General features: G+C 47.6%; 4 protein-coding genes across 6 annotated transcripts in view; 3 read left to right on the top strand and 1 right to left on the bottom strand.

Moving 5' to 3' along the window:
• On the bottom strand, positions 1-2,765 carry LOC121305485 (Krueppel-like factor 15). Its single transcript, XM_041237126.1, has 5 exons — positions 2,632-2,765; positions 1,346-2,154; positions 1,078-1,239; positions 332-578; positions 1-113 (listed from the first exon to the last, which is right to left on the bottom strand). Exons 2-4 carry the CDS (start codon positions 2,092-2,094, stop codon positions 338-340), a joined length of 1,152 nt encoding a protein of 383 aa, XP_041093060.1. The 5' UTR covers positions 2,095-2,154; positions 2,632-2,765; the 3' UTR covers positions 1-113; positions 332-337.
• Positions 2,766-5,002: 2,237 nt separating this feature from the next.
• LOC121305513 (selenide, water dikinase 1-like) lies at positions 5,003-13,471 on the top strand. The gene is made up of 8 exons (XM_041237158.1): positions 5,003-5,537; positions 7,823-7,926; positions 9,574-9,681; positions 9,932-10,086; positions 10,256-10,346; positions 10,732-10,831; positions 11,151-11,363; positions 11,456-13,471. The coding sequence occupies exons 2-8, from the start codon at positions 7,831-7,833 to the stop codon at positions 11,689-11,691; spliced, it is 999 nt and encodes a 332-aa protein (XP_041093092.1). The 5' UTR covers positions 5,003-5,537; positions 7,823-7,830; the 3' UTR covers positions 11,692-13,471.
• Positions 13,472-16,260: 2,789 nt separating this feature from the next.
• wdr45 (WD repeat domain 45) lies at positions 16,261-20,495 on the top strand. The gene is made up of 10 exons (XM_041237150.1): positions 16,261-16,384; positions 16,516-16,590; positions 17,375-17,479; positions 17,639-17,744; positions 18,287-18,381; positions 18,509-18,588; positions 19,106-19,314; positions 19,546-19,647; positions 19,752-19,897; positions 20,246-20,495. Exons 1-10 carry the CDS (start codon positions 16,336-16,338, stop codon positions 20,353-20,355), a joined length of 1,077 nt encoding a protein of 358 aa, XP_041093084.1. The 5' UTR covers positions 16,261-16,335; the 3' UTR covers positions 20,356-20,495.
• A 442-nt stretch (positions 20,496-20,937) lies between these two features.
• zgc:100918 (uncharacterized protein LOC449549 homolog) overlaps positions 20,938-23,887 on the top strand; it is a 5,510-nt gene continuing 2,560 nt past the window's right edge. The window contains exons 1-2 of one of the 3 annotated variants that reach the window (XM_041237152.1): positions 21,194-21,409; positions 23,213-23,274. In XM_041237152.1, the coding sequence (XP_041093086.1) occupies positions 23,222-23,274 (53 nt within the window). In that variant the 5' untranslated portion in view covers positions 21,194-21,409; positions 23,213-23,221. Of the gene's footprint in view, positions 21,410-23,212; positions 23,275-23,887 lie in introns of all 3 variants that reach the window. The other 2 variants (XM_041237153.1, XM_041237151.1) reach the window with 2 other exon arrangements.

A 23,887-nucleotide genomic window follows, 5' to 3' on the forward strand; every position in this document is an offset into this window, starting at 1 on the left:
GTGTCTCTGTGTCTCTGTGTCTCTGAGTGTCTCAGAGCCCGGGGGACAGCCGTGCACCTTGCTGTGTTTGCTCAGGTGGTCTCCGAGTGTCTCTGTGTGTCTCTGTGTCTCTGTGTGTCTGTGTCTGTATCTCAGAGGGGCCCCCATGAGTCGGGCAGCGTGGACGAGACAAAACGAGTCCACCCAGTTTGCTCACAGAGACCACGCAGAGACACAGAGACTCACAGAGTCTCGGGCCCCCTGCCGCGGCACCGTGGAACGACACAAAACGAGTCCAACCAGAGACTCACAGAGACGGTGTCTCTGTATTGTGTGTGTGTCTGTGTCTCTGAGTGTCTCAGAGCCCGGGGGACGGCCGTGCACCTTGCTGTGTTTGCTCAGGTGGTCTCCGAGTGTCTCTGCGTGTCTCTGTGTCTCTGTGTCTCTGTGTCTCAGAGCCCGGGGGACGGCGATGCACCTTGCTGTGTTTGCTCAGGTGGTCGCTGCGAGCAAATCTCTTGTCACACATCCGGCACTGATAGGGCTTCACCCCAGAGTGACAGCGTCGATGACGGGATAGCTCGTCCGAGCGAGAGAACCTGGAGAGAGAGAGGAGGGGTGAGACAGGGGAGCGAGAGAGAGGGGGGGTGAGAGAGAAGGGGTGAGACAGGGGGTGGGTGAGGGGGGGGGGGGGGGTGGTGTGAGAGAGAAGGGGTGAGACAGAAGAGCGAGAGAGAAGGGGGGTGTGAGAGAGAAGGTGTGAGACAGGAGAGACAGAGAGAGAGGGGGGGTGTGAGAGAGAAGGGGTGAGACAGAAGAGCGAGAGAGAGAGGGGGTATGAGAGAGAAGGTGTGAGACAGGAGAGACAGAGAGAGAGGGGGGGTGTGAGAGAGAAGGGGTGAGACAGAAGAGAGAGAGGGGGGGGTGTGAGAGAGAAGGGGAGAGACAGGAGAGCGAGAGAAAAGGGGAATCGAGAGAGAAAAGGAGCTTGAGAGAAAGTGAGGGAATGAGCTTGGACTGGCTCTCTGAGATTGTGATGCTCGTCTGTCTGCTAGTCTGAGTACAGATACCTCCCCTCCCCTCCTCCCTCTCTCTTACCTCCAGCCACACCCAGCCCAGCTGCAGGTGAACGGTTTCTCCCCTGTGTGTCGCCTCACATGAGCCTTCAAGTGGCTTCTCTTTCTGTAGAGCTTCCTGCAGCCGGGGAAGGAGCAGCTGTGGAGCTGGAGCAAGGCTGGGGGAGAGGGGGGCACCCGGCCCTAGTCTCGTACGACCTCGAACTGTTTAGTTCCGGACACCTCTCCACCCCGACCCCCCCCCCCTAGACCCCGGCCCCCCCGGGCGTAGGTTCCCGGCACGACGCTACAGGCCTGTTTGACGGGGGGGGGGGGCGGGTGGGGGTGTCTGGGGCACCAGTGCGAAGTTCTGCCCCTGGATGTCCAGCAGAAGCTGGCCGATCCCTCCAGAGGGCAGTGGCTGGAGAAGCAGGAGCACAGCCTGCCCACAGGGGGCACCGTCCGCTGTCGGGGGGGAGGGGCTGGAGTCTCCTTTCTCTCCTCCTCCTCCTCCATCCTCGTCCTCCTCTGCTCTCCTGGGATAACCTTTTCCCTCGTTTTCCGTTCTCTTTCCGGCGATGTTGAATCTCTCGTTCTCTTTGCTGTCCTGACCGCTGCCTGCTGTGCTCTCACTGTGAATCATATTCTCCTGCAGGAATTCTTCGATCTCCTCCAGTGTAGGCTGAAAGGAGAGAGGGGGAGGAGGAGGAGAAGGGGAAGGGGAGGAATAGACCGAAGAGGAACAGGAGGAGGGGCAAGAGGGAGGGAGGGGGGCTGGCAGGGTGTGGAAAGCTTCGAGGTAGCTGAAATGGTCGCTGGGCTGCGTCGGACAATATTGCTGGAGATGGTGGTAAGCGTTTTTCCCGACATTCCTGGAATCCCAAACATTCCCGGAATATTCCCAAACATTCCCGGAATATTCCCAGGCTTTCCCAAATCCCAGAGCGCTGTTGGGAGAGGGATAGGGAGAGGGGGTGGGAGGCAGGCTGTCTGACTCTGGGGAGGAGGGGAGAGGGGAGCCCAGAGAGGAGAGGGAGCGGCGATCAGCCAGGAACAGCATCGAAGGGAGAGATGGGAATCGATGGATCGATCAGTCAGTCAGATTAGGGTCAAGAAACACCTACACAAAGAGAAGCATGTTTATTTATTGAATGATTTTTTAATATGCTTCACCAGCCCTCTCTGTGCTTTACAATGCTTCCTTGTGCTTTACCAGACCTCTCTGTGCTTTACAATGCTTCCCTATGCTTTACCAGACCTCTCTGTGCTTTACAATGCTTCCCTATGCTTTACCAGACCTCTCTGTGCTTTTACAATGCTTCTCTATGTTTTACGAGACTTCTCTGTGCTTTACAATGCTTCCCTATGCTTTACCAGACCTCTCTGTGCTTTACAATGCTTCCCTGTGCTTTATGAACACCGAAACAAAATGCCAGACACACTACAAGAAACTTAATAAATTCAATGGCAAGCGTTTCCATTAGAAGCCTTTCTTTAAAGACACTGAGAAAGACTTCCAGCCGAAACGTTTGTCACTGAATGCATGAAGTTTCTTGCAGTGTTTCTAATATAAAGATATTAACAATAGTAAACTCACCCGTCCGTGTAGCTGCAGCTCCACTTTCTCTCTGGTGAGGACTGAGAAATCGATTGATCCAAATCAAACAAATAAAAATAAATAAATCAATAGCATCACAAGTCCTTGAGATTTTTTTTTTTTTTTTTACAATATCTGACAATAAAACTGTTTTTATTAAAATATTATATAAAATAAATATATTTAGTAATATTATTAATGATATAATTCAGTTTCGAATCGGGGGAAAATGCAGGGGAAGTCCCCAGCCACCGTCCCATTTTTCAGCAGCTGCTATCTCTCTCTCTCTCTCTGTCCGTCTCATAGGTGGCGGTTTTAAACCTGCAGAACCATCAATGGTCAACTCCCAGAAAGGGCTTGGCCTGAGAAATGGGCTCTGATTGGCCTGAAAGGGCAGAGGTTTGACAGCAGAGGGGCTGTGATTGGTTGATCACAGCAACTGGACCATAGCAACCGGCATTTGGGCTCTAGTGCCTTCATCAGTGTTATTGAAACTAAACTGAGTCAAGCAGACCAGCGTTTGGGCTCCAGTGCCTTCATCAGTGTTATTGAAACTAAACTGAGTCAAGCAGACCAGCGTTTGGGCTCCAGTGCCTTCATCAGTGTTACTGAAACTAAACTGAGTCAAGCAGACCAGCGTTTGGGCTCTAGTGCCTTCATCAGTGTTAATGAAACTAAACTGAGTCAAGCAGACCAGCGTTTGGGCTCTAGTGCCTTCATCAGTGTTACTGAAACTAAACTGAGTCAAGCAGACCAGCGTTTGGGCTCTTGCTTTCGTCAGTGTTATTGAAGCTAGAAGAGAGAGAGTCAAGCAGATAAAAGATGGTAAAGTATACAGTGTGAAGCTGTGCCAAGTCTGCAGGGTTTGAAGTCCTTCACAGGCATGCATTTCACAAGAACACCCCCCGCCATCTGCGTCACACTGTCACAAACACAGTGAGAGTAAACAGGGTGAGAGTCCTATCTGGACTCAGTCTGCGTCACACCAAGAGCACGCACACACACACACACACACACACACACACACACACACACACACACACACACACACACACACACACACACACACACACTCTTTTTTAGAACATGTTATAGCACCAGATCACCACCAGGCTTTGCAATGGGGGGGGGGGGGGGGGGGGGGGGCAGCTGTGCCGTATTTCTCAACTGGGTGCAGTCCACCTCGGTAGCAGTGCGGAATGAACTGCAGAGTCGCAACAAGAACTGAATGAGAAAGACGAAATTATAAAATTATTATAACATAGTTTACCATGTTTTTTTTTTAATATGCTCTGCTTTACAATGCTTTCCTGTGCTTTACCAGACCTCTCTGTGCTTTGCAATGCTTCCCTGTGCTTTACCAGACCTCTCTGTGCTTTACAATGCTTCCCTATGCTTTACCAGACCTCTCTGTGCTTTACAATGCTTCCCTGTGCTTTACCAGACCTCTCTGTGCTTTGCAATGCTTCCCTGTGCTTTACCAGACCTCTCTGTGCTTTACAATGCTTCCCTATGCTTTACCAGACCTCTCTGTGCTTTACAATGCTTCCCTATGCTTTACCAGACCTCTCTGTGCTTTACAATGCTTCCCTATGCTTTACCAGACCTCTCTGTGCTTTACAATGCTTCCCTATGCTTTACCAGACCTCTCTGTGCTTTACAATGCTTCCCTGTGCTTTACCAGACCTCTCTGTGCTTTACAATGCTTCCCTATGCTTTACCAGACCTCTCTGTGCTTTACAATGCTTCCCTATGCTTTACCAGACCTGTCTGTGCTTTACAATGCTTCTCTATGCTTTCCCACACCTCTCTGTGCTTTACAATGCTTCCCTGTGCTTTACCAGACCTCTCTGTGCTTTACAATGCTTTCCTGTGCTTTACCAGACCTCTCTGTGCTTTGCAATGCTTCCCTATGCTTTACCAGACCTCTCTGTGCTTTGCAATGCTTCTCTATGCTTTACCAGACCTCTCTGTGCTTTGCAATGCTTGCCTATGCTTTACAGACCGCTCTGCTTTGCAATGCTTGATGCTTGATGCTTGTAAATACAATGAAGATATCATTACGTGGATCTATCACAACACCGCTCTAGTGTGGTCTGTTGAAATATCTATGGTTGGTACTGGGACGGTCCCATTAAACAGAGAGTAGGGGGGGGGGTGATATCACGACTTCTTACATAGCGACTAATTTGAATAAAAGCTTCACCTTACAGATAAAACAAAATACGCGTTACATAAATAAAAATAATTATAATATAATAATAATAATAATTATTATTATTATTATTATTAATGTTATTATTACAACGCCCCTCTCCCGCTGGGGTTTGGAACCTTCCGAACTGGCGCTCGCCTCGCCTGTCGGTTTTAGAATTCTGTTTCATTTTTTGAATTTCAGGCGTTCTGTGCGCTTCGTGCTTTTTTCTTTTCTTTTTCTTTTTTTTAACGGTCGTCTCGCCTCATTGTAAGCGATTAAAACCCTCGACCTTTAAACACGGCGATATCTGTATTATTAAATAGATTTAAATAAGCGAAAATAAATAATAAACACGCACGCAGCGACGCTACCGATTGATTGCTCACGATAACCGATATGTCCGCTTCTTCTCCCTCGCCTCACAGCGACGCCCCCCCGGCTCCCGGCTTCACCCCGGGCGGGCAGCGTCCTTTCGACCCCGAGGAACACGGGCTGGACGGCGGCTTCAGGCTCACCTCCTTCTCCGACCTCAAGGGCTGAGGGTGCAAGGTCCCGCAGGAGGCTCTGCTCAAGCTCCTGCGGGTTCTGGAGCCGGGTCCCCCGGCCGCCGAGCTGCGGGGAGCGGCGGGGCAGGAGCCCGGTCAGGACGGGCACTTCCACCTCGAGGTCCCGCAGCAGCAGCAGCAGCATCAACCGCCCGGCAAGCTCGGTAAAGAGAGATGAAAAGAGCCGCGCAAAAAAATAAATAAATAAAATAACACACTCCTGTTGTGTATCTCCAATAAGGGATGCGCTCTGGAAAGCGTGTATTTATTGGTTTAGTCATTGTGTATTTGATGCGATCGCCTTACTGTGACGTGAAACAACGCGTTTTAATTTTAGTAGTTTGTTTTGTGAAGAAAAAAAAAAAAAAATATATATATATATATATATATATATATATAATATATATATATATATATATATATATATAAATGTATGAAAACGTTTGTACTGCTGTTGGTAATCAAACATATGATATTTTATATATATCATATATAGTATATATATAATATAGTTATATAAGATAATATATATTATATATACTATATATATATATAGCATATATATCCCTATTTCGATATAGTTATGAGTTCACTAACTAATGTGTTTTAACAAAATTAGTCGAATTAAAACCCGTGTGAATCTGTCTTGAAAGAACTTTCTTCTTACTGAACGACGGTTCTGCTTGATTAAAAAATAATTATATATAAATTAAATATATAATAAATAAATATATTTCATATATATTATATATAGTTATATATATATGCAATTGTATATAATATATAACACGTTAAACTAAGGCGTGTTTTTGTGTCGAATAAAATAAAATGTAAGATTAAAAGCATTAAAAAAAAAAAAAAAAATGTGTAAATTCAACAAGCTGTGCTAAAAATGTTTTTAAATTTTTTAGTATGTTTTAATTTTTTAAATTGCAGTCCATCTCCACAGGTAATATTATCTTTGACTATGCTGATATGTTGGAAACAAACTGCGTGCCTTCGTTATTATTGCATTGGTATCCTGTGCAGTGAGGGGGTTCATGCAAAGGGAATTGAACTGCTTTGCACAGAAGCAAGGACCCCCCTGTATACCATGTGGGGGGAGGAGCAAGGACCCCCCTATATACCATGTGGGGGGAGGCGCAAGGACCCCCCCCTATATACCATGTGGGGGGAGGCGCAAGGACCCCCCCCTATATACCATGTGGGGGGAGGCGCAAGGACCCCCCTATATACCATGTGGGGGGAGGCGCAAGGACCCCCCTATATACCATGTGGGGGGAGGCGCAAGGACCCCCCCCGTATATACCATGTGGGGGGAGGCGCAAGGACCCCGGTATATACCATGTGGGGGGAGGCGCAAGGACCCCCCCCTATATACCATGTGGGGGGAGGCGCAAGGACCCCGGTATATACCATGTGGGGGGAGGCGCAAGGAACCCCGGTATATACCATGTGGGGGGAGGCGCAAGGACCCCCCCTATATACCATGTGGGGGGAGGCGCAAGGACCCCCCCTATATACCATGTGGGGGGAGGCGCAAGGACCCCGGTATATACCATGTGGGGGGAGGCGCAAGGACCCCCGTATATACCATGTGGGGGGAGGCGCAAGGACCCCCCTATATACCATGTGGGGGGAGGCGCAAGGACCCCCCTATATACCATGTGGGGGGAGGCGCAAGGACCCCCCTATATACCATGTGGGGGGAGGCGCAAGGAACCCCGGTATATACCATGTGGGGGGAGGCGCAAGGAGTCCAATATATACCATGTGGGGGGAGATGCAAGGACCCCCCTATATACCATGTGGGGGGAGGCGCAAGGAACCCCGGTATATACCATGTGGGGGGAGGCGCAAGGACCCCGGTATATACCATGTGGGGGGAGGCGCAAGGACCCCCCTATATACCATGTAGGGGGAGATGCAAGGACCCCCCTATATACCATGTGGGGGGAGATGCAAGGAACCCTGTATATACCATGTGGGGGGAGGTGCAAGGACCCCGGTATATACCATGTGGGGGGAGGCGCAAGGAACCTTGTATATACCATGGGGGGGGAGATGCAAGGAACCCCTGTATATACCATGTGTGGGGAGGCGCATCAGGGTTCTGGTACACTAGATGTCGGGGAGCGATGGTACACCCCCGTATTTTATACCATGGGGGGGAGGCGCGCGGGGGTGGACATGAGTTATGCCGGGGGGGGGGGGGGGGGGGGGGGGGGGGGGGGGGGGACAGGCTGGTTTGCAATGCAGGGGAGTCACACGGTTGGTACAAAGTGGGTTGGAGTACCGGTCTAGCTTCTGAGACCGCAGGGTTATAGAGTGGAATATGAAAGACAGGCTAGACCTTATTTTGTCTGTTGTGTGTGTCTCATTGCAGTCTCTTACCCTGTTTGCATTAGGTTTGTGTGTGTGTGTCTCACGCTCTCTCTCTGTCTCCCAGGGATAGGGATGGATTCCTGTGTGATTCCCTTGAGGCACGGCAGCCTGTCTCTGGTTCAGACCACAGACTTCTTCTACCCCCTGGTGGAGGACCCCTACATGATGGTGAGAGCAGCGAGGGGATAGGGTTTGTGACTGCATTCCCTGTGTGTGTGTGTGTGTTTGGGATCTACAGTCCGCTCCCTGTGTGTGTTAAGGGACACAGCGTTCCCTGTGGTGTTTTGGGATCTCGTTACCGCTTAGAGCAACGGGACCAGGGTGTGTGGTTTGGATTCTCGTTCCATGATGTGTGTTGTGTGCACGTGTTTGGGATCATAACTCAGCACACGTGTGTGTGTGTGTGTGTGTTGGGAATCTCGTTCACTGGAGGAGCATGTTGGTACCCTGGGATCTCGTTCCCTGTGTGTGTGTGTGTGTGTTTGGGTGTGTGTGTGTGTGTGTGTGTGTTCCCTGTGACACAAAAACCCTAATACTGTGTGTGCACCCGAAACACACAAAAACCCTCGTGTGGTGGGATCTAGTTCCCCTGGTGGGTGTGGAATAAAACAGTGTGTTGGCGGATAGGTAGCAAACTCGTCAAACGTTACATGTGTGTGGGCGACAACACAGTGTGGTGAGAGTGGGAGAGGGAGTGCGTTCCTGGACAGGGTGGTTGTGTGTGACCTAAGGCAAGGGGATCACACAGTTCCCTGGGGTGTGGGATGTTTCCGGCAGTGTAGGAGTGAAGTTCCACTATCTCGCGCCAAACTAAAACCCTAACCTTTGTTCGGCCGTTGGATACACACGACAAACCCTAGCAGCCTTTGGGAACAAGCACACACTCACAAACCCTAGGAGAGCTTCCCTGTGTGTGTTTGGGATCTCGTTCCCTGTGTGTGTTTGGGATCTCGTTCCCTGTGTGTGTGTGTGTGTTTGGGATCTCGTTCCCTGTGTGTGTTTGGGATCTCGTTCCCTGTGTGTGTTTGGGATCTCGTTCCCTGTGTGTGTGTGTGTGTGTGTGTGTGTGTTTGGGATGTCGTTTAAAACACCATCTCAGTCCCCTGTGGTGTGTGTGGTGTGTGTTGGGAAGCATCTCGGACACCTGTGTGTGGTGACTCGTTTCCCATGTGTGGTGTTTGGGGATCTCGTTCGAAGACACAGGGACACCACACACGTTCCACACACAAACCCTAGGGATATCTGCAAGGGTACAAACTGGGTGTGGTCCTGTGTGTGTGTTGTGGGATCTAGTTCCCTGTGTGTGGTTTGTGGGATTTTGGATCCTAGTGTGGTGTGTGTGGTGTGTTGGGATCTCGTTCCCTGTTGTGTGTGGGGAATCTACGGTTCCCGGTGCGTGTGGTGTGTTTGGGTTTGGGATCTCGTTCCCTGTGTGTGTTTGGGATCTCGTTCCCTGTGTGTGTGTGTGTGTGTTTGGGATCTCGTTCCCTGTGTGTGTTTGGGATCTCGTTCCCTGTGTGTGTTTGGGATCTCGTTCCCTGTGTGTGTTTGGGATCTCGTTCCCTGTGTGTGTGTTTGGGATCTCGTTCCCTGTGTGCGTTTGGGATCTCGTTCCCTGTGTGCGTTTGGGATCTCGTTCCCTGTGTGCGTTTGGGATCTCGTTCCCTGTGTGCGTTTGGGATCTCGTTCCCTGTGTGCGTTTGGGATCTCGTTCCCTGTGTGCGTTTGGGATCTCGTTCCCTGTGTGTGCGTTTGGGATCTCGTTCCCTGTGTGTGTGTTTGGGATCTCACTCCCTGTGTGTGTGTGTTTTGTAGGGGCGGATCGCCTGTGCCAACGTGCTGAGTGACCTTTACGCCATGGGCATCACAGAGTGCGACAACATGCTGATGCTGCTGAGCGTCAGCCAGAGAATGAGCGACAAGGTGAGAGAAGGGACCCCTGATACACCCACACAGACACTGAAACAAAGACAAACACATTATCCAACAATGGTATGTGAATTATGGATAGATAGATAGATAGATAGATGGATAGATAGATGGATAAATTTGCACTGCATCCAGCTGAAGGACAGCCTGTCTGAAACATTCAGAACTTTCATTGTAAATCTGTGTGTGTTCATTTGAAGCTTCACTTCTCTCTTGCCTGAACTGACACCCCCTCTCCCCCCAGGAGCGCGAGAAGGTAATGCCACTGATGATGCGTGGTTTCCGGGATGCTGCGGAGGAGGGGGGCACCTCGGTGACGGGGGGGCAGACTGTCCTGAACCCCTGGATCATCATCGGGGGGGTCGCCACTGTGGTGTGCCAGCCCAGCGAGTTCATCATGTGAGTCAGTCAACCAGATCCACCTCAGAAATGACCCTGAACCCAAATCAACACTCACACATCACCTCAATAACAGCAGTGATGAAGGCACTGGAGCCCAAACGCTGGTCTGTTCGATTCGGTCTCTCCTAGCTTCCCTAACCCTGCTCTCTCCACTCCTCTCTCTCAGGCCGGACAATGCAGTCCCTGGTGATGTGCTGGTCCTCACAAAGCCTCTCGGGACTCAGGTTGCTGTCAATGCTCACCAGTGGATGGACATTGTAAGCAGACTCTTCCCCCTTCTCCCACTGATCAGAGGGGAAAATAAATCATTTTAGCAGCCTTTCAAATAGTTTGGAGTGCATTTTATTTATTTATTATGGCCAAAACTTTTGCAATCTCCTAGAGTTTTAGGATTGTGGCATTAATTTAAAAAAGTGTGTGTGTGTGTGTGTGTGTGTGTGTGTGTGTATATATATATGAATGAATGAATGAATGAACATAATTTAGATCTTTTAACAGCATGTAATCAAAGTTATGGTTCATTCCACTTCATGAAGCAAAATGAGTTCATTCTATAGAGGGATGCAAAACTTTTGGCCAGAGTTGTATACTACTGCCTCTCTGTCTGTCTGAATCTGCCTCTCTTGTCTGTTTCTCTGTCAGCCAGAAAAATGGAACAAGATCAAGCTGGTGGTTTCGAAAGATGATGTGGAGCTGGCGTACCAAGAGGCGATGTACAACATGGCGATGCTGAACAGGACAGGTGAGAGATGAGCTGGGAGAGTTAATCTTATTAGTGTTTGCACAGCAGTCAGCAGGGATGGGAATAAGACTCCTGTTGCACAGCAGTTTGATCCATTCCTGGTTCCACTGTGAGTTTTTTTAATAGTAAGACACACCTGAGCTTGTTACCTGCACACACTGTGGCTAATCAAGCTGGTAGTAAAACCTGGAATGGGGTGAAGCTGCTGTGGAATAGGAGTCTCATATCCATCCCTGTGTCACTGTGCAGTATAGGCTAGTTCATATTCAATATTCCTTCACACTAATTGTTCTCCTCTCTCTGTCTCTCGCTCTCTCAGCGGCTGGTCTCATGCACACCTTCAATGCCCACGCTGCCACTGACATCACAGGGTTTGGAATCCTCGGCCACGCCCAGAACCTGGCGCAGCAGCAGCGCTGTGACGTGGCCTTCGTCATCCACAACCTGCCCATCATCGCCAAGATGGCTGCCATCAGCAAGGCCTGCGGGAGCATGTTTGGATTATTGCAGGGGAGCTCGGCTGAGACATCGGGTGAGAGAGAGAGACTGCCATACACACTGAGACACTGCCACAGTCAGGAGTATTACTGTATTATGTTGTATTTTTTTCCTCTCTCTGTTCAGGAGGTCTGCTGGTCTGTCTGCCCCGGGAGCAGGCGGCGCGGTTCTGTGCTGAGATTAAGTCCCCGAAGTACGGCGAGGGTCACCAGGCCTGGATCATCGGCATCGTGGAGAAGGGGAACCGCAGCGCCCGCATCATCGACAAGCCCCGAATCATCGAGGTGACCCCCCGGGGGGCAGGGGCAGGGGGGCAGGAGAGCACCCCCACCACCACCCCCAGCCCTGAGGCACTGGCATAGACACACACACACCCAGACAGACAGCATCCCCAGCCCCAAGACCCTGACAGACACACACACACACACACAGACAGGCTGCTGCAGAACCTGGCACACAGACACACACAGCCCCAAACTCCAGTTTAATAATCTGCTGTTTTGTCGGCTGCTTTTGCAGTACTCCCTCGGATTGCCCTCTTCTGTCATTTCATTCTTTCGTTCTTTCTTTTTGTATAATCTCTTGGTCAGGTTTTCCGCCCCTCATTTTTCCACCCTGTTCAGCCTTCAGGGTTGAGAGCAACAGACCAAAAATTCTTCCTCTTTCTCGGTGGGAGGAAAGATGAGGGGGGGAGGAGCGACCCTTTCAACTGCAAAACGCAGGTTAATCAGAATCTCCGACTGTCTGATCCACAAGAGCTGCAACAGAAACACTGAATGAAGGAATCAATTCAGTGGCTCAGCCGTCTCTTGCCAAAAAAAGTGTGGCATTGAATTAATGAAGTTTTATTTCAGTGTTTCTGTTGAAGACGCTGAGAAAGACTTCTAGTGGAAACGCTTGTCACTGAATTATTGAAGTGTGTTTAAAATCTACTGCTAGCGTCTTAACCTGTACCCTAGACAAAGGGTACTACCCTCAATGTGCCCCTTCTTACCTACCCTTACAAGAAGGGCGCCTCTCTGATCCCCCTGGAGTGTGTGTCTAAGTGGATTGCCATACCCTCTTTTAATAACTTGTACAATTTACGTATTTCCAATAGAGGCCTGTTTTGATTGTGGGTGAAGTTTGGAAGCGAGCGATATTCAGCTCATTTATCATTCAGTGTTGAAGGGTTTAGGGCTTTTCAAACTGTCCTAACAGCATCCTGATGTTGCCTTGACTTGATGCCTTTAAGCTTGCGCACGTGGGTGCAATTTGAGGTCTGCGGTAATAATAATAATTAGGTAATACAGCCTATTTAAGGACTGCAACTTTTTGTCAGGGTTTATTTTTAACCAGCGTCCGAAATATATTGGGCAAGTTTAACTTTTTGTAAGGAGCTCCTAACCAGTGCGTTGATTTGAAGTGAAGGTTTCGGGCGCTTTGTCGTGCGAGAGCCACACTCGGAGAAACTAGAAGTGTAGCTGCTGCTGAGACGGTCCAGTGGGGACAGGAGTCTGTCTCGGTGTAATCTGGAAATCCTGTCATCCATGCCACTGCTAAATAGGAGAGGTTCATTTTGATATTTTGGGCACTGGTCAATAATAATGGCCATTTCTTTTATCTGCAGTACAGATTAATTTATAATAGACTGGCGTTTTGTGGGCAGCTTAGTAAGTGGAGGCAAAATTCTGGTGTGTGTGTGATATATACTTATGCTGAATTATCAATTTGCTTAAAGATGAAGATAATGAAAGATTGTAGATTTTTCTTAAATTTGAGTTATTTTTTAATTTACACATGATTTTTTTTTTAAGTATGATGTGCTTTAGAAACAAAGTGTGTAATTTTAATTTAAAACAAAAAAAAAAAACACCTTTCCTGGTTTTTGGAACAAGAATTGAGCAGCTTGTCCCAAAACCGCAAGGAATCTGTGGGTGTGAAACCGAGGCTTCTGCTTGGCTGATCCGCCTGTCACGCGTTTTCACCCCCTGCCAATGACGCTCCTCCCTCCAAACCCTGTCGCCAGGGGTGGGTGGGGCTGAAACAAAGCCAGGGGGACGGGGGCTGGCTGAGCTGAGCCAATCAGAGGCCTCCCATTGCTTGCAACTACCAAAAATCATGTTCTGAATAATAATAATAATAAAAACTTGTTTCTTTAAATGAAGTGTGTGGCGTGCTTTATTATATAGTGATCAGTAAGAAGGTGACAAGCCCTGTCATCTCATTCTCCTTTCAGTGACACAAACGCTGGAACCACAGCCTGTTCTATAAAAACAGATTCAATACCTAGATACCGGCTTTTTCTGTTTTTTATTTTATTTCAATTCAATGACTTGTAACAAGTGTATCAGTGGCTCCCTCTGATCGTCCTGAGAGTGTGTTTCATTCTCTGGCGCTGTTTGTGGGACAGACCCTCCCTCCCGGTACCTCGGTTTTATATCGGCTAATCTGTTGGGTTTCAGGAGGTCTGTCATATAAAGAGTGCAAGAGAATGAGACACCCGGCAGGAATCGGACTCGCTGAGATACATTGACACATAGTGATAAACAGACACGCTGATGCTCACTGACACAAAGATAGACCGATACACTAAGACATACTGACACTGACAGCAGGCACAGCACAGAGTAGTAAATCACAGAGAAGGTAATGACCCAGCCCCCTTCTCAAAGCACAGAGAAGATAATGAACCAGCCCCCTTCTCAAAGCACAGAGAAGATAATGAACCAGCCCCCTTCTCAAAGCACAGAGAAGATAATGAACCAGCCCCCTTCTCAAAGCACAGTGAAGATAATGAACCAGCACCCTTCTCAAAGCACAGTGAAGATAACGAACCAGCCCCCTCCTCAAAGCACAGTGAAGATAATGAACCAGCCCCCTTCTCAAAGCACAGTGAAGATAATGAACCAGCCCCCTTCTCAAAGCACAGTGAAGATAATGAACCAGCCCCCTTCTCAAAGCACAGAGAAGATAATGAACCAGCCCCCTTCTCAAAGCACAGAGAAGATAATGAACCAGCCCCCTTCTCAAAGCACAGTGAAGATAATGAACCAGCCCCCTTCTCAAAGCACAGAGAAGATAATGAACCAGCCCCCTTCTCAAAGCACAGAGAAGATAATGAACCAGCCCCCTTCTCAAAGCACAGTGAAGATAATGAACCAGCCCCTTCTCAAAGCACAGAGATGATAATGAACCAGCCCCCTTCTCAAAGCACAGTGAAGATAATGAACCAGCCCCCTTCTCAAAGCACAGTGAAGATAATGAACCAGCCCCCTTCTCAAAGCACAGTGAAGATAATGAACCAGCCCCCTTCTCAAAGCACAGTGAAGATAATGAACCAGCCCCCTTCTCAAAGCACAGTGAAGATAATGAACCAGCCCCCTTCTCAAAGCACAGTGAAGATAATGAACCAGCCCCCTTCTCAAAGCACAGAGATGATAATGAACCAGCCCCCTTCTCAAAGCACAGTGAAGATAATGAACCAGCCCCCTTCTCAAAGCACAGAGATGATAATGAACCAGCCCCCTTCTCAAAGTTTCAAACAGTTTTTTTTTTAAATGTATAAAACATATATAAACCCAATCTATCAAATAAAACATACCAGTAAGACGTCGATTAGAAGTGGTCACCCACTGAAGTTATTAAGAGACTGAGTGTTGGCGCAGTTGTGCAGGAGTGCTTCTTGCAGCTGCAGTGGCGCGGCTCGTCCACACCATGCGCCGCCGTCTCTCCTGGGCGGGTCTCCTCGGATTGACCCGGAGCTGGATCCTGTCTCATTTCTTAATACATGCAAACAATAACAGCAAGCCGAGCGGAGCCGCCCGTCCTACGCGTTATTAACGGGGCTAGGAAGAGGCAAAAGCGAGTGAACAGATCAATATATATATATATGCATATGTATATAGACAGGATATATTGATTGCAAAGGACACCGGCCGCATGCAATGGTGAGTTCCCAGCATCGACTTGCAAATAACGCAGTCGCGACGTTTTGCTTTTAAACAAGGTACCCCGACACAGGGTGATCGGGAGCATCGCTTCCACACGGCTCTGTGTGTTTATAATATCACGCGTGTGTTTATAATATCACGCGTGTGTTTATAATATCACGCGTGTAATCAGCTGTGGTCTGACGGGGTTGCGAAAGCGTCGCTTGTTGCGCAAACACACCAACAATATCAATACCGACGCATAGAGAAAGCAATGCCATGTGTATTTCTAATCGATTATTATTATTATTATTATTATTATTATTATTGACTCATCTTAACAGGGGCTTGGTATATTGCGCTGAAATTAGCGAGCAGGGCACAGCAGTGGCACTAAAGAGGGGGGGGGGGAGGGGGGGGCTAAGCGTTAAACTAACTGGGATTGAAATGGTTTAATTAGCCTTGATTAAAACGATTTCATTTTCAAATTAATTTAGTGAAAGCTTTTGAACTGAAAGTGCAATATATATATATATATATGTATATGTGTGTGATGTTGATGTTTTTTTATTGTGTTGTAGTTTTCATTCTTGTCAATTTTTTTTAACAGTTGAGTAGCTCAGGTAGACTGCGATGTGTGGACAACTTGAACACAGATAAATAGACAACCGGGGACAGACAGACAGACACAGACACACAGACAGACACACACACACACACAAACAGGCAGACAGATACACACAGATTCACACAGACACACAGGCAGACAGATACACACACAAATAGACAGGCAGGCAGATACACACACAGATACACAGGCAGGCAGGACACAGACACACACACAGACACACACACACACACAGACACACAGATACACACACAGATACACAGGCAGGCAGGCAGACAGACACACAGATACACACACAAATAGACAGGCAGGCAGATACACACACAGGCAGGCAGGCAGATACAGACAGACAGACACACACACAGACACACAGATACACACACAAATAGACAGGCAGGCAGATACACACACAGACACACAGATACACACACAGACACACAGATACACAGACAGACAGACACACAGACATGGCGCATCAAAGAGGAGTCAACAGCCTGCACTTCAACCAGGACCAGAGTGAGTGCGGAGATTATTATTATTAGTATTATGATGATTATTATTATTATTATGTTATTATTAGTGTTATTGTTATTATTATTATTATTAGTATTAGTATTAGTACTGCTCTTATTTCATGTTGTTTCCAGGCTGTTTCTGCTGTGCGATGGAGACAGGGGTCCGAATCTACAACGTGGAGCCGCTCATGGAGAAAGGACACCTGGGTGAGCCAGCCTGACAATCACTGGATTTAGAAATCACTGGATATAGAAATCACTGGATAGTAGAATTACTGGTTTGATTTAAGTGGATTTAGGAGACAGAGGGAAGGAGACTCTTCTTCACACAGAGAGTGGTGAGGGGATGGAATGGGTTACCTAGTCATGTTGCTGAAGGAGACTCTTCTTCACACAGAGAGTGGTGAGGGGATGGAATGGGTGACCTAGTCATGTTGTTGAAGGAGACTCTTCTTCACACAGAGAGTGGTGAGGGGATGGAATGGGTTACCTAGTCATGTTGCTGAAGGAGACTCTTCTTCACACAGAGAGTGGTGAGGGGATGGAATGGGTTACCTAGTCATGTTGCTGAAGGAGACTCTTCTTCACACAGAGAGTGGTGAGGGGATGGAATGGGCTACCTAGTCATGTTGCTGAAGGAGACTCTTCTTCACACAGAGAGTGGTGAGGGGATGGAATGGGTTACCTAGTCATGTTGCTGAAGGAGACTCTTCTTCACACAGAGAGTGGTGAGGGGATGGAATGGGTTACCTAGTCATGTTGTTGAAGGAGACTCTTCTTCACACAGAGAGTGGTGAGGGGATGGAATGGGTTACCTAGTCATGTTGCTGAATCACTGGGATCCTTTCAGACCCGACTTGACAAAGTTCTGCGATCAGTCAGCTGCTCGGAACCGGACGAGCGCTGATGGGCCGAATGGCCTCATCATGTTCTTATGTTTTTCTGAATGCTCTCTCTGTCTGTCTTCCTTCCTCTCCCCTCCTCTCCTCAGATCTGGAGCAGCTGGGCAGTGTCAGGTTGGTGGCGATGCTTCACAGGTCCAACCTGCTGGCTGTCGTGGGGGGGGGCAGCAACCCCAAATTCTCGGAGATCTCAGGTAGGGGCGTGTGTCCGTCCGCGTGTCTGTCTGTCTGTATGTGTGCCAGGGTGAGTTTGTATATACCAATTTAAAGCCATAGTTGTACTGTCTGTTATTGACTCTCCTCTCTCTCCTCTCCTCTCTCTCCTCCTCTCCTCTCTCTCTCTCTCCTCTCAGTTCTTATTTGGGATGACGCGCGTGAGTCTAAAGACTCGAAGGACAAGATGGTTCTGGAGTTCACCTTCCCTAAACCTGTGCTGGCTGTGCGCATGAGACATGACAAGTGAGTCCTGGTCCCAACTTCCACCTACTAACCTAGACTTCATTGAGGGGAGCTCTGAACCCCAGGACTGGGTGCAGCAGCAGCAGCAGCAGGGCTAGTGTGAGTTTGTAACCCTGCTCAAACTCCTGCCTCCTGATCATTGCAATATTAATAATACTAGACTTCATTGAGGGGAGCTCTGAACCCCAGGACTGGGTGCAGCAGCAGCAGGGCTAGTGTGAGTTTCTAACCCTGCTCAAACTCCTGCCTCCTGATCATTGCAATATTAATAATACTAGACTTCATTGAGGGGAGCTCTGAACTCCAGGACTGGGTGCAGCAGCAGCAGGGCTAATGTGAGTTTCTAACCCTGCTCAAACTCCTGGCTCCTGATCATTGCAATATTAATAATACTAGACTTCACTGAGGGGAGCTCTGAACCCCAGGACTGGGTGCAGCAGCAGCAGGGCTAGTGTGAGTTTCTAACCCTGCTCAAACTCCTGGCTCCTGGTCATTGCAATTTTAACAGTAACAGACTCTCTCTCCCCCTCTCTCCCTGTCAGGATCATCATTGCATTACGCAGCAGAATCTATGTTTACACCTTCCCTGACAACCCCACCAAACTCTTTGAGTTTGACACCCGAGACAACCCCAAAGGTGAGTCGCAGAGACCCCAATCACTACACGCACATGCCCCCCAAAAACCTGCATACACCCCGAGATGAGTCCCAGACACCCCAAAGCACTCAGGACACTCCCAGATTCTGCTCCTCTATCTCCGCAGGTCTGTGTGATCTCTGCCCCAGTCTGGAGAAGCAGCTCCTGGTCTTCCCTGGACACAAGTGTGGCAGCCTGCAGCTTGTGGTGAGAAAACACTGAGGAGCACGCTGGAGCCCAAACGCTGCTCTGCTTGACTCAGTTTAGTTTCAGTAACACTGATGAAGGCACTAGAGCCCAAACGCTGGTCTGCTTGCCTCAGTTTAGTTTCAATAATGCTGATGAAGACACTGGAGATCCAAACGCTGCTCTGCTTGACTCAGTTTAGTTTCAGTAACACTGATGAAGGCACTAGAGCACAAACGCTGGTCTGCTTGACTCAGTTTAGTTTCAATAACACTGATGAAGGCACTGGAGCCCAAACGCTGGTCTGCTTGACTCCGTTTAGTTTCAATAACACTGATGAAGGCACTAGAGCCCAAACGCTGGTCTGCTTGACTCAGTTTAGTTTCAATAACACTGATGAAGACACTGGAGCTCCAAACGCTGGTCTGCTTGACTCAGTTTAGTTTCAGTAACACTGATGAAGACACTGGAGCTCCAAACGCTGGTCTGCTTGACTCGGTTTCCTCTGTTGAAGGCTTTTTCTCCTCATGTCTCTCAGGATCTCTCGAACACCAAGCCTGGCACGTCGGCAGCCCCCGTCACGGTGAACGCTCACCAGAGCGAGATCGCCTGCGTGGCGCTGAGCCAGCAGGGCGGCGTGGTGGCCTCCGCCTCCAGGAAGGGCACCCTCATCCGTCTCTTTGACACCCAGACCAAGGAGAAGCTGGTGGAGCTGAGGAGGGGCACTGACCCAGCTACCCTGTACTGGTGAGAGACTGGGAGAGAGACTGGGATAGGCTGGGGTAGAGACTGGGGGATACTGGGATAGATTGGGAGGGGGGGAGACACTGGGAGAGAGAAAGGGACTGGATTGTTGCTCTATTGTCTCCTGTCTGTATGCCACAGTTAGAATCGTGCTCTCTCTCTCCCTCTCTCTCTCTCTCTCTCTGTGTGTCTGTATTATAAGGTATTGTAATCTCTCTCTCTCTCTCTCTCCAGCATCAATTTCAGCCACGACTCATCCTTCCTGTGTGCCTCCAGTGACAAGGGCACGGTGCACATCTTCGCTCTGAAAGACACCAGACTGAACCGGAGATCCGCGTGAGTCTGTGCCTGTGTCTGTCTGTCTGTCTGTCTGTCTCCTGTGTGTCTGTGTTAACCCCCCTGTCTCTCTCTCTCTCTCTCTCTCTCTCTCTCTCTCTCAGGCTTGCCCGCGTAGGGAAGGTGGGTCCTGTTATCAGTCAGTATGTCGATTCTCAGTGGAGTCTCGCCAGCTTCACTGTCCCGGCTGAGTGCGCTTGTATCTGCGCTTTTGGAAAAAACACATCCAAAAACGTCAACTCTGTCATAGGTAGGGGCCCGACCCATTTCACGCAGGACCTGGTCTGCTTTGTGGACTTTTACCCCGCACCAAAATCTATGGGCTGTGTCAGGGTAGTTTCTTTGCTTCAATTTAAATAAGAAAGCAGGATTTATTGATTGACACTTGACAGCAGCCAATAACTGGGCTCTGTTCACTGATTGGCATCTGGGGGGGGGGGCTTGCAAAACCTTTTCACCTCTCACAATACCTGCAAAAAAAAAAAAAAATGTCGTGTGATTTAGCTGAATGTGCGCCTGACGCAGGTGAGGATCAGGACAACGCGACCCTGTCCAGAATTCCCAGCTCTCAGCTCTGCTGCCGTTTCTGTCTCTCCAGCGATCTGCGTGGACGGCACCTTTCACAAGTACGTGTTCACGCCCGACGGGAACTGCAACAGGGAGGCCTTCGATGTGTACCTCGATATCTGTGATGACGACAACTTCTGATCGATGAGCTTGCCCCCCGAAACCCTGCACCCCAACTCTCATTGTACAGTCCCAATGTGAATTGCAGGCTATGTAATCTGTGATAATGAACTGTGCTTTTATTTTGGAAATGTAGCAACCGAAATACACTTTTAAAACCACTTTGAGTCTTTTGTGGGTGTTTCTGATTTGTATTTTCCTTAAAACTTCAGACAGACAGACGGTTGGTCAGACACAATGCTATAATTCCTTCTGCTATAAATACCTTCTGGACACACGTATGTTTCTTTTTTTTTTTTCCTTCACGTGAAGTGCAAATGGCTTTCCTCTGGTATTCCTGGTTTCGGCTCCAGAGTCGCTTACAACAACTTCTCACCCCAAAGACGCAGCGCAAGGAGGTTCAGTGACTCTCTCAGGGTCGCACACAGGGAGTCAGTGGCCGAGCTGGGATTTGAATAGCTGTTTGCAAGCCTGGAATAGGGTTTTGCATGAGCTCTCCATGCGTGAAAAGTTAAATTAAAAAAAAAAAAAAAAAAAAAAAAACTACATTTTCAATGCATTCCTTTCAACGTTTCTGCAAAATAACACAAGGCTCTGAAACTGTCTTCACTTGTGCTCCATCTTGGCTCCAAACTCCCTATAGTTTACTACGGAGCCTGCGACACGGTGTTGAGCCAGAATGGTTTCTAAGCGGACTCTGATGCCTTGTGAAGTGGTTTGAAAACACAGAAGATATTTTAATGGCCGGTCTCCCTCACACAAGTGCTGCAAATGCGATCCACTAAATTGTACTGCTACTCTGTGTGCCCCCCCCCGGATGACGTAATCACCCCCCCCTGCCCCCCCAAGACCCGTGACAGCCCACACCGCCATATTGAGAGCAGTACTGTCAACAACAGCGGAGACAGAGAGAGAGTCTGCAAAGGGTATTTGTTTTAAGTTAATGTTATTCTTACAGTATTAGTAATAATAGAGTAACAGTGACAAGGCTAGAGGTCCTGGCTAGTGAGACGCGCAGACTGCTGCTGGCAGCACAGGAAGCTCAAGAAGCATTGGAGGAGCCCGCTAGGGGCAGGTAAGAGGGAGCATTTTAACATTTATAATAGTGCACTGGTATGCATTTTAACGAATGTCTAAATAAATAAATAATACACTCTATGGCATACGTGATTATATATATATATATATATATATAGGAGAGAGAGGAGAGAGAGAGAGAGAGAGGAGAGAGAGAGATGAGAACCAGCCCTCTGAAATGTCTTTATAATATACAGCACTAGACCCTGATATTGATGAGATCCAGCCCTCTGAAATGTCTTTATAATATACAGCACTAGACCCTGATATTGATGAGATCCAGCCCTCTGAAATGTCTTTATAATATACAGCACTAGACCCTGATATTGATGAGATCCAGCCCTCTGAAATGACTTTATAATATACAGCGCTAGACCCTGATATTGATGAGACACAGCCCTCTGAAATGTCTTTATAATATACAGCACTAGACCCTGATATTGATGAGATCCAGCCCTCTGAAATGTCTTTATAATATACAGCACTAGACCCTGATATTGATGAGATCCAGCCCTCTGAAATGTCTTTATAATATACAGCACTAGACCCTGATATTGATGAGATCCAGCCCTCTGAAATGTCTTTATAATACACAGCACTAGACCCTGATATTGATGAGATCCAGCCCTCTGAAATGTCTTTATAATATACAGCACTAGACCCTGATATTGATGAGACACAGCCCTCTGAAATGTCTTTATAATATACAGCACTAGACCCTGATATTGATGAGACACAGCCCTCTGAAATGTCTTTATAATATACAGCACTAGACCCTGATATTGATGAGATCCAGCCCTCTGAAATGTCTTTATAATATACAGCACTAGACCCTGATATTGATGAGATCCAGCCCTCTGAAATGTCTTTATAATATACAGCACTAGACCCTGATATTGATGAGATCCAGCCCTCTGAAATGTCTTTATAATATACAGCACTAGACCCTGATATTGATGAGATCCAGCCCTCTGAAATGTCTTTATAATATACAGCACTAGACCCTGATATTGATGAGATCCAGCCCTCTGAAATGTCTTTATAATATACAGCACTAGACCCTGATATTGATGAGATCCAGCCCTCTGAAATGTCTTTATAATATACAGCACTAGACCCTGATATTGATGAGATCCAGCCCTCTGAAATGTCTTTATAATATACAGCACTAGACCCTGATATTGATGAGACACAGCCCTCTGAAATGTCTTTATAATATACAGCACTAGACCCTGATATTGATGAGATCCAGCCCTCTGAAATGTCTTTATAATATACAGCACTAGACCCTGATATTGATGAGACCCAGCCCTCTGAAATGTCTTTATAATATACAGCACTAGACCCTGATATTGATGAGACCAGCCCTCTGAAATGTCTTTATAATATACAGCACTAGACCCTGATATTGATGAGATCCAGCCCTCTGAAATGTCTTTATAATATACAGCGCTAGACCCTGATATTGATGAGACACAGCCCTCTGAAATGTCTTAATATACAGCACTAGACCCTGATATTGATGAGATCCAGCCCTCTGAAATGTCTTTATAATATACAGCACTAGACCCTGATATTGATGAGACACAGCCCTCTGAAATGTCTTTATAATATACAGCACTAGACCCTGATATTGATGAGATCCAGCCCTCTGAAATGTCTTTATAATATACAGCACTAGACCCTGATATTGATGAGACACAGCCCTCTGAAATGTCTTTATGATATACAGCATAATATATAGCCAGCCTTTAACTTGTATTTTAATTTTTAACGTCCTCTCTCTCTCTCTCTCTCTCAGATTCTCATCATGGCTTCACGAAAGAAGGTGCTCCTGAAAGTGATTATCTTGGGAGACTCAGGGTGAGAGGAGGCAGTGTAGAATATTCTCTCTGTCTCTGTCTCTCTCTCTCTGTGTGTCTCGAGTTCATGTTCCTGGACTTTCTTGTCCTCACTCTGAACTGCTCCCTGCCATACACTTCTATGTGTTGTGTTTGCTTGTCTGCATTCACATTTTGTGTAATTGCTCTTAATTGAAATCATTCTCATCCACATGGGATACTTTACAAATATACGCAGATAGCTGCCATAATGTTTAATATGTTGAATTCGCTCTCATGTGTTACCCTGTGGGTTTTTTTGAGTTGGACTGATCTGTATTATGATATTCTGTAACGTGATCTTATATAATGTGAGAACCTGTAATGCGATCCTTTATAATGAGACACTTTGTACTGAAATAGCTTGTAACAAGTGTTTGTCGCCCTGGATAAGGGAGTCTGCTAAGAAATTAATAATAGTAATAATAAATACTAATAATAATAATACGAATAATAATAATAATAATAATAACAGTTTCACCAAGATCCTGTGCAGAAGAGAACACAAAAGAACAGACATGAAATTAACAGAATGATATGTGTTTATCTCGCTCCCTCCCCCTCCTCCCTCTTTCCCCCTCCCCCCTCTCTCTCTC

The sequence above is a fragment of the Polyodon spathula genome, chromosome 43, assembly GCF_017654505.1.
Source record: "Polyodon spathula isolate WHYD16114869_AA chromosome 43, ASM1765450v1, whole genome shotgun sequence".
Classification (NCBI taxonomy): Eukaryota; Metazoa; Chordata; class Actinopteri; order Acipenseriformes; family Polyodontidae; genus Polyodon; species Polyodon spathula.